The sequence below is a fragment of the Pungitius pungitius genome, chromosome 1 (genome assembly GCF_949316345.1).
Source record: "Pungitius pungitius chromosome 1, fPunPun2.1, whole genome shotgun sequence".
NCBI classification, from domain to species: Eukaryota; Metazoa; Chordata; class Actinopteri; order Perciformes; family Gasterosteidae; genus Pungitius; species Pungitius pungitius.
The window spans coordinates 21,376,875-21,387,792 of record NC_084900.1 but is presented as its reverse complement, the minus strand read 5'-3'; the positions used below and the strand labels follow the sequence as shown (position 1 = coordinate 21,387,792).

The window sequence follows — 10,918 nt, the reverse complement described above, 5'->3', positions numbered from 1 at the left end:
GGATTTATATCTACAAATGAAGCAGGTCCTTTTCACAGTCCTAAGGTAGCCCAGAACAGACAAACTGTGAGGTCCAAAACCTGGCTCTCTTCTCACACTGGAAGTTTCATCGGGTTGCAATGTGCGGCCTTACCACTAGATGCCGCTGAACCCTACACGTTGGCCATTTAAAAATCTACATGAAAAAAATCAGCAAGAATAATGTTATTGAATGTAAAATATCTTTTATTTGTCCAAATGCTCAAAATGTATTTTTAATAACAGAAATTCTCATCATGGTGAGTCGTAACACTATTTGCAAATAGAAATTAATTAGACATTATTGTTTATCAAATCAATATCATCATGAATAATAAAAAGCAACAAACCTAGACTTCAATAGACTCTATTCTTTAGAGGGGAGGATGCGGGGTGGGAGCAGTTGACAGCCCAACAAACAGGCATCTGTTAGAGAGTCTAAATTTAATCTGGATATGAGAAATTCAATGTGAAAGAAACAACAATCACACATCTTACCAAAATAACATAAAACATTAAAAATAAAAAAAACATTCTGTAGTTAACACATAAAAACGAAAGATCTTATCAGAAGAAGTATTACATCATTCTTTTGTTATACAAAATTCTTTTTTTTTTCAATGTTAGCACATGATAGGTATGATGGTATTTCTTGAGTTAACAGAAAGTAAACTATTATCATGATGTAAATCACCCGTCCCACCCCTAACAGTATGTCTTTATACATGATATTGCATGATTAAACACCACAATGAAATCATTGACAGTTACACAGAGCTTGAAAATGACTTCCCATCAACATTGTCTCCTTTTTTTCCTAAATATCCTTGTCATTCATTTTTTACATCTAATATCATTTTGTAATTAATGTTTGAGGTGAATTCAGCCGTTGATTCAATCAAACTGAAAATAACAGGGGATATGTAATAAAATACTTTTTTTGTTTGAATTGTTGAAGGGGAATCCACCTCAGAAAAACGCTGCAGAAAAACGCTATGGAGCTCCATCAGTTTGTAGTCTTCAGTAGAAAAATTCCTACAGTGTCACTACTTTTTTTGCTGGTTCTGCACCACATCTGAATGAAATCAAGAGTTCTCAGAGGCACCTGGAGTGGTACAAATATGTGCTCATCAGAGTTTAAGGTACTGTCAGTTCCTCGTACGTTTCAGTTCATTGAGGAGACCTGACCAGTGGTCACACAGGAAGCCTGAGGTGACACTTAGGCGTCTGGGCTTTGAAAAAAAAAGTATTTCCTTTTTTATATTGATTTTTCTGTCCTGGACCCTTGAAAGAATCCCCAAACAGATGCACGATATAGTAGATGTCTTAATCACAATACATTACCACCATTGATACCATTAGATGGTTAAAAAAAAAAGAATCACCATGCTTACACCTCAGTGAGTGCACTGATTTTTCTCAAATGGTAATAAACATAACAAAACAAATTTCTAGCAATACCAAAAGGTTGAGGTTCATAGATTCCGTTTCAATTGTTTCTATTTTATTTTCTTCTCACAGTTATTTTGAGGTTAAAATGAAGGAAACTTTTCTTGAATGGGGGTCCATCACTTCAACCCCAACATGGTGGATAGATGTAGGTAAAGGTCAGAAAAGCATTATTAGAATCAGCATAACGGCTTTTCCCAAGGTGTCTAAAAGGCTCGGCTTGAAAAAACAGAAGTACCACTGCACTAAAATGTGTTACTACTAAAACTGTATAACAATGAACTTGAACTTATTATATAAATGAAAATTATGTAGCAAATGTAAATTAAAGTTAAAGCTAAAACCCCAGTGTGTCACTAAACGTAACCCAGAGTAGCCTTGTTGCATTATGTTTCAAAATACAAGGTTAACGGCCATAAACTGGGGGGAGGAGGAAGTATTGTAAACTCTGTCTTCAATTTTTCAAAGTATCATCATATCCCCAAAGTTGAGGAACATTTGTCGATTTAACATGCCTACAGACCTTTTCAAAATTAGCTCTGAATGCTAGTGCCAATAGTGCATCCCTAACAAAAAGTAACATGGACTACAGTAAAATAAGAGGCAGTAAAAGTACATTAGGTGAACTGCTAGAGACTCAGATCACCTTGTGTGGTTGAACTCTTCAGTGGAACGGATTTAATAATTTCTCAGGGTTGAGCACCAGCAACGCGTGCCAATTTCTCATCCAAAACCATTAAATGTGTGCCATTATTACACAACTAACTTCATTCCCAGGATAACTGGGACCCGCCTTTGGTGCCTCAGGAGGTTCAGGTGTACTAAATCACTCTGAAGTTATGCGCTGAGAGGGCTAAGAACCCCATGGCCGGCGGCTCTATTGTACCATGTTGGCATCACATTTGTCACTTAGAACACGACAATCAGAGACCCGATGCAGACGTCGACTACAGAGGCCATAGCTGTGCTCACAGTGCCAATATTTTTAGAAAAGCAGCACAAGATCAATCGACTTAAAAACAGGAAATGCATTACTAGCATGAAGGACATCTTGGATGTCTCAACTAATAACGTCTAGGTTGCCTAAAATCAATTGCTAAAATCATTAGCACATAATTCATGTTGAAGGTATTTCAGCCAACACTAGTGGCTTCGTCTGGAGTGCTGCATCAAGGTCCATTGTCGTTGTAGGAACAATAATCTGAGTTGTATCTGTGGCACGTCACAATGCTACATTAGTGATACTTTTTTTTTACATTATTATTTTGTTACTGTAAAATGTAGCGGCTATTTTGTTTGCGTATTCCATGAATATTAGAGTCAATAGGCCTCATGCAAGAATCATGTTTAGAGTATAAACAGTCATTTAAAAATGTATACAGAAATATCAGCAACTATGCATTCTGTACAGGGCGACATAGTCTGATTGACTAACAAATTGCAAAAATGTTTTTGGTTAGCTTATTTCTTGACAGGCAGAATATTTTGGGGGGGGTTGAGTCTATTTAAATATTTCAGCCCGATTACTTCTTAACTGCAGTTGCTCATCAGCGGCCTCAAGGTTTTTTTTTGCCAGTGCCGGATGGCTGGAGCAAACCAACTTTCACTCAGGAAACCGCTGTTCAACCCAAACCCCAATAAAAGTCAGGACCTTCATTTTCAACTGTACATCTTTTTACTCTTTGGTTACATATTTGGGAATAAAAAGTAGCACTTTGGGGCCGGTGGCTATGCGCTCGCTGATCCGGATCTCAAAACTTTGCCGAATCCAACATGAGAACTCATCTGACACAACCTCGCAGAAAAAAAGGAATATTGCAAAATGTTCTTGCATGAGACCCAGCAGATTCCAGTTGGGCTACTTTTACGCTACTTTGTAAGGGGAGAGGACTTACTGTAGACTCTTGATCTTTCTGTTATAAAAAGGTTATTTAACATGCAAGGATTGGACGGTAGGCCAGCATCGATTCACGATGAATCATCGCGCTGCTTGTTCAAAGAGGCAAATAAGTGACATCACCTTAAGATAATGCAGCACTTGGGGCTTCTCTCTGAGAGACTCACGCAGCCATATTCACTTAGTCTTAAGACATCTGGAGAGTAAACTGATCACTGGATGCTGGAGCCATTAACTGGAGTAAACTGCACACTGGTGAAAGGGTTTTACAAAACAAAACGTGATCGGTAAGTCTGTCTTATTTTAGGGTTTAATTACTACAGTAAGAGGTTTGACTTAAGTATGTGGTGATCCAGTGGAAACCAAAAAACACTTTGATTCACAGTCCCCTGCTTTTCTCCTCAACTTCTAGCCAGGGAATCGCATTTACTCCTTGTTTTTCTATTCCCACCAAATCCGCAGTGAGCAGTGAGAATCGGAGTAGCCCACTGGTTTCTCCGATTCTCCTCTGGCACAGGGAACACTGCAACCAATGGGTAGAAACACTCAAGTGCATCAAAGTCGGATGAGGTTTTGTCGTCGACTGCCTTTGTCTGCAGTAATGTTATTTACATTGTTACGTATGTACAGAGAATCTCCCAGAGGTGTTAAGTATCTATGAAGCTGCAATTAGTGCATGTTTTTTCTAAATTCCTCATGTCTGAAACTCCTTAGATGAAGAGCCATGCAAGTGTTGTTGAGTGTTTTGTGATGAACGTGCTGCTGTGCCTCGATTGGCTCAGTCTCAGTAGTCCGCTTTCCTGAAGCCACGAATGAACACAAACACACAAACTCACAAGTCATTAAATAACAATGTTTGAATGAATTGGTGTAAATCATACATGGACGATGGTTTTTCATCTTAAGGACTGGATTTCCCACACAAATAAAGACTTTAAATACAGTAAATCTCCTACTTCTCTTTTCAACATAAAAGTGTTCATCGAGAAAGTCACGTTTTAAATGCACAGTACAACCTTTTTGTTGTTGTTGAAAATATAGTTAATACCACTGTGTTTTAGTTGTTTGTTTTAGTTTTTTTATCTTACAGAATCCTCTACACGGTGTCTGCGTTATGATTAGGGCTGATGTCCTGATCATTGTAGCCGAGAGAAAAAGGAGCGTGGAGCGGACGAAGAGAAGAGGAGAGGATTTATGTCCCGTGCCCTTCCGGCCCTCAGTGAAGACGCTGCACTCCGTACCTCGGCTCCCTTCTGTCCCGCACCTCGATCTGGAGGGAACAACACAAAGGATTGTCATCACACCAATTTACAGACAAACTATACTTTGTGAATTTTTCAGAGGCTGCGGTTGAAAGACTTTTATCACTTAATTGTACATCAACAAGGAGTGGTTCAGCGAATGTCATTACTTTTGGTTCTGCCTTTGTTTTAGAAATTTCAAGTAATAATAAGTTCGTCTGCAGTATGTTGTTTGTGACATTTGGGTTGGGGTTGTGTCTATTTGGGCAGCATATGGAGTGATGGCATCAAACAATAAATCACAGGTTAACCGTTTCTCAGCAATAAATAACCATAGATTACTTGGGTTTCGCAATATGTGGGATGATGAATGACCAAGACAAAAGACCGTCTCTGTGGCCTGGGCACTGTACCTTACCTTCAAAAGCTAAAGAGGCCCTGCACAGGCACGTGTGAATGTGAGGTTCAAACACAAATGCACAAAAAAATGTTAAAAGCAAAAGTCAACTTACCCTCGACACAGCAAAATCTGCAAGGACAAAAGAAGTGTGTTGGCACAGACAAGGTGAGGCAAGAGCAGAAAAAGAGCATGCCTGTGTAAAAACATAAACCTGCAGCATAATGTGCAGCCACAGTTTTTATTCATTTGCCTAAATTGTTTATTGCAGTTCTTTTGCTTTTTTTTGAATAACAAAAATTCACATATTTTCTTGTAATTATTGACCTTCACTTTTTGTAACTCATACAACATGTTGTCACATGGTCATTTTTGGGCATTTTGAAGAAGTTAAAGAGACTTTTATTTCTGTGAAAGAAATGCGGGCAAAGCATCATATGCATGGAATGTGTGAAGAAATCCCTGACTCTGTCAATGAGGTTAATCAGATAAAGACACTCCCACGCACTGGAATTTCTCTAGTTACCATGGAAACAATTGCTGAGATTAGCCGTCGGAAAAGAACCGAGACATCTTTTCTCTTCACAGTCTATTTACTCCTGTCTTCCACTCTGTATGTATATCGCTGACTCTTCTCCGTCTCATATCATGGATCTATCTCCATCTCTTACACCTTCACTCTGGTTCAGTTTGTGCGGTTGCACACTGGGTCAAATCCAAATACCAATCTCCATATGAGGACACTTTTTATTGTTTTTGCTTTTACTTTACCTTTTTCCTTTTCTACTCCTAATCTTTTCCTTTTTACACGTTTAAAACTGTAAATATCATGACATGTATGTCTAACATATAATGGCAATAAACATTTCCTGACGTAACATTGTGCAAACTATTAGCTACCACTCTTGAACGCAGCACTGAAACCAATGTGGCTGGAGTTAACGAGGTGAGGTTGGTGTGTAGTCATTTTCTTCTTATTAATCGATTTCTAGTTAAAGGTCCGGTGTGTGGAATTCAGGAGGATCTATAGCAGAGGTCGAATATAATATGTATGTATTCATCAGTGCATAATCGGCTGAAACTGAGAATCATTAGGTCAATGCTGGTATAGAATGATTTGTGTCCAGAAGCCCAGACGGACAAACCAACCAAACAACCACCAACAGCTCAACCCACCAACAGCCCACCAACTACCCTGAAGGACGTCGTAGTTCTCTGACACATTTGTTAAACTGAACTAACAAGAGAGGGAGGGGGAGAAAACATCTGATGTTTAGGTTGTTCAAAAAAAATAAGTATTATGATATGGATCACATTCTTGAAAAAGAGGAGAACGGGTTGCAGTCTGCAACCAGACCCCACTCACCAAAAATGAAAAGATTGGTTGGCTAACTGGGCACCAAGTGCAAGAGTTGCTTTCTAACATGTTAATTTAAAGTGGACAAATGCAAAATGTCTTTTGATCAAGGAGTAAACATTTTTCAAATTCATTGAATAGCTTTATTCAGTTTTTGCTTTTAAAATCAACAAAAAGCCAAATCAGGCTAATTTTACATTCAAACATATAATTATTAGCGCCGGGACTTTAGCGCGTTAATTACGATTAATTAATTACAATGTGAATTAAGATTAATTAATTACACAAAAAATAACACATTAAACATTTTTTACGCATTTTTACACTTATTTTTTGCACCGCAGAACGTTTCTCACTGGATGAGTTTCGGCGGACCGATTATACTGGAGCACCAACTAGAGTTCATGACTTCAGACAACAACAAACCACAGTGAACATGAACGAAGAAGCTGACGAGACCGTGTCGGTTGGCCCTGTGAATTCCTAAATTTTATTATAAAATCAAACGGATGGAAGCGTCGATAAGAGCATGGTTGTGTGCAAGCTATGCAACAAGGAATTCGCATATCACCGCAGCACATCGAGCCTCAAGTATAACCTCAACGCAAAACAATTAGCAGCTAGCGTGGACGTTAGCCCGACTCCGAGTACAAGGACCCACACCCAACCCACACTCCACCAGATGACTGGTTTAAGGACCAGGGTAACTAAGTCCACGTCTGAAAAAATAACCAATGTTCTGAATGTACTTGAAAGTATTGGTCTAATTAAAAAAGGTCTTACAGAAGGTCTACTTACCTATAGGCTACCTGAATTTCTGAAAGTACTATATTTCTAAATATGCTATTGCTACACTGGAATTGGTTGAATAAAAATCCATGTGAAAAAAATGACTTCTCACTGTTCTCAGGTCAAATATTTGTATGTATAATATATGCGATTAATTTCGAATAATTAATTACAAATTAATTAGATTAATATTTTTAATCGAGTCCCGGCCCTAATAATTATATATGGAACATCGATGTCTGGAGGACCAAGAAGAGAACAGCCCAACCAAATAAATCTGTGGGAAATAACCCTAACTATCATTGTATTAAAGTCAGGGTAGCGACTTTACAACAACCCCCAGTCAGTCAAAATCTTCCCAAACGTTTCCCAACCTCAATAAATACCTCGTTAGCCCCCATTCCCAGCTTTTTCTCCTGTATACAAGTAAAGCCTACTGGTTGAAAATACTAATAAAGCATAAATGTAGCCTCAGTTGCTTTTCCAGTTAGAATAAAAAGATTTTTTCATCCTGCAATGCAGATTCTTTTTTGTAAGCCTCCTACAAGGATAAATCGATTGGTGGGTAATGCTGGCAATCATCCTTTTCACTAACCTCTGTTGTCTGTCTGCAAATCATCAAGATAGAAGTCTGTCTGCCGGTTGCCCAGGACGAACGCCAGGAATGAGAGGATGAGGGCGTCCAGGATGCCCATGATGGCCAGCATATAGGCCCAGCGTACAGAGCAGTCGCCCAGGGAGTACTTCCCCGTCCGCTCACCGCACATGTCACGGATCACCTCGGCATCCCATCCGTCAGGAAAGATCATGCAACCCAGCACCAGGCACACTCCTGGAGCAGTACACAGAGGAGGAGAGAAGAGGTGTTAGTTACAAATGTGTCAAGATGTAATTGCATTGCATGACAATCTGGTAATTTTTCAAAATGCAACATTTTTCGGAAAAAAGTCAAACGAAAAATGATTGACTCTTCTGTGCGTACCGTACCAAATGGCCCACGGTAAGGTACAGGTGAAACTATGAAACTGTTACATTTTAGAGGTACGTTGCCTTGCTCATGTGCATACCGTGTATTTTTCAGATTATTGACCTGAGTGAAATCAAACCTACAGATTACAGAGGAACCGGCGTGCACTCACACCCATGAAAGATCTTGAGCGCACACAGTACCACATCCTCCAGGAAATGCATAGCTGCAGTTTTGACAATACAAGAAAAATGGTAATCTATACTATGCTCCCCTGCTCATTCATCAAAGTGAGCATCAGCGAGGGAGTTGATTGGACCATACTCCCTTTAAACCAGCACTGTTCACTAGTCAGCTAGTGCCTGAGGGACTGGAAGTAAGCAGTGCTCCACTGGGAGATGTGGAACGTACATAGCAGACGTCACGCTCCATCCTTATGCCAGAACAGGGATGTCTTTTCAGTGTACTTTAGATTAAACATTTGAAAACAACTCAATGGTGTGCAATTGTGAGTACCTTAAATGCCAAGACTGCCTATTGAAGGATGCTGGCTGTTGAGTTTGACATGGAGAACAGTGCTCCAGAGCTGTGTGGAAGGAATTTCTCTGGGGACAGTAACAGTTTTCAAACACTCACAAACCACGTTATTGTTACTGAGGTTTAGTGCCTTAATTGGACAGCTTAAGGATAGGAAAATGCTTTGCTCGTAGGGTGATGGATCTTGTTGTATTACCCTGGCACATTAGTGAGTCCCTATGAAGACCCGGTGTTTCTCTCACCACCTTTCCATCATGAGCAAACGGTGGGTGGTGAGCTTGTGGTAACAGATGAGGAAGCATATTAGATTAGTCACCGCCACTCCGTGCACAGGAGAGCCCCACACAAACTTGAGGAGTCGTATTTCAGACATACACCGTTTGGAAAATGCAACCGCTCCTCTGACCAAATGATTGCAGGCGTAATGAGATAACGGAATGCAAGAGCGCATAATGGCGATAACACAGTAGGTAATGAGAGAATAGAAGGGTGATGGAAGTAATCGTCATGGGAAATCATCACAGTATTAGCTTCTTTTATGACCTTTACGCAGGATATTAGCATAGATGCGAGCTGATAAAATCATTAACTTTGTAATGAGAGCAGGGTTACATGTTTTATGGCTTTTTGATGGATGTTCTCCATCTGGCATGAAACTCGTCCAACGTTCTCTTGTGTTAGCTTTCTGAAAATGTCGATGCAGAGCCATGTCCTGATGGTCCAAATTCTTCATCCTCCTTTTGTATTCCTACATCTGTTTTCCTGCTCAAGTCCATATGTGCAGGGGTGTCCTTCTGAATGGACCACACAAACCTCTCTGATATGAATTAAAGCTTTTATTTACACCAAGAATCTTTGTTGAACCTTCTTTTCCTACAGGAGAGGGATCCTTTATCCCTTTACAGCTGAATCGAGTCACTAATTTTGCGTGTTTGACGATGTATGTATTCTTTATGATTTTTCTATATGTTAGTCTGTATTAAATACTTCACAGACAGCTTTAGATACTTTGGATTTCTCACATGGACATTAACCACTAATTTCCACCACAGGTGTCAGAAATACGTGTTTTTTTAGCTGCTTTTTATTTTGATTACATTTATGTTGTGTACTTATATTTTGCTCTACAATCTCTCCTCAAGATGGCTCGTTGGACACTTACTGTAATATTGTGGTTAGGTGTGTGAGTTGGGTTGTCTCAAAGACATTTGCATGTGTCTTCATAGAACAACATTTTCATTGAAAAAGGTGTGCAGTGATACTTTGGAGACGGGTTAGGAGTGGAAACGTCACCACTTGAAATGCAATGTGCTACTTAGACTGGTAATCAAATAAATATACATCCAATAAGTTGTAGTGTTATGAATAAATTCAGATTGCATTACGTTCATGCTACTGTGAGATAAATACATCAGAAACAGAGTTATCACATCTGTATCCTTTTTGTATCCTTTTAGGAAGCTTTTAACCAGGAAGTTAGCAATAGCGTTCTCTGACAGAAGTGTTGCCAGAAAAATAGAAAAAATAAGGCAGAAAATAAATCCTAACCGTGACACTATGTGCCCTTACTCTAAGTATTAAAGTGAGCACCAGTGGGCTAAAAATAACCCCCCACCAACGCCCTTTGAAGTCGTCGGGTTTTCCCCCTCTTCCTCCCTCTACTCTCAAGATACACCATACTGAACTTGGAAGGGAATAACTTCAAAGGCAACAAGAGGAGGAGTTGAACAGAGATGGGAGGATGGCAGCGAGCGGAGGGACATGGAGAGAGAGAGCTGAAGAATGAAAGGGATAAAGTCCTGTGAAGAAGTGGAGAGTGCAAGATGGCTACCTTCTGCTCCACTCTATTATGATATTTTTTTCTCATCTCAGTTCTTCACTTCCTGTTATCTCTTGTCATTGCAAGCATTCGCAGCCCGTCAGCTGTTATAAACAAGGCTTCAAAGCAGATCGCGCTGATAAAAACACTCTGAAATGCAATGCAAAAACACGTTTCTGATCCAACTAGGTAAAATGCCTGGGAACCAATTTATTAATAGCGCTCTCAAGATATTGATAAAGTCATTAAATTACTATTTTATCAAGACTTTCTTTTTTTTCTTTTTTCCACACAAATCTTTTTCTTCTTTCTAAACAAATAGCCGACTTTCTTTTATGGAAAAGATCTAATAATACTATAGCACACTGATTAAGTGTGTAATATTTTGATTGTATCAGATACAGGCTCCACAGCAACTGGTCTGCGTCCAACACTGTGTCATGTGTA

The 10,918-nt window shown here is 39.4% G+C and overlaps 1 protein-coding gene across 1 annotated transcript in view; it reads right to left on the bottom strand.

Moving 5' to 3' along the window:
• Positions 1-4,196: 4,196 nt before the first annotated feature.
• Positions 4,197-10,918, bottom strand: part of LOC119223169 (LHFPL tetraspan subfamily member 4 protein-like) — a 29,240-nt gene continuing 22,518 nt past the window's right edge. The window contains exons 2-4 of the mRNA XM_037480314.2: positions 7,744-7,980; positions 5,118-5,134; positions 4,197-4,634 (exon numbers count right to left, since the gene is read on the bottom strand). Of these exons, the coding sequence (XP_037336211.2) occupies positions 4,581-4,634; positions 5,118-5,134; positions 7,744-7,980 (308 nt within the window). The 3' untranslated portion in view covers positions 4,197-4,580. The remainder of the gene's footprint in view (positions 4,635-5,117; positions 5,135-7,743; positions 7,981-10,918) is intronic.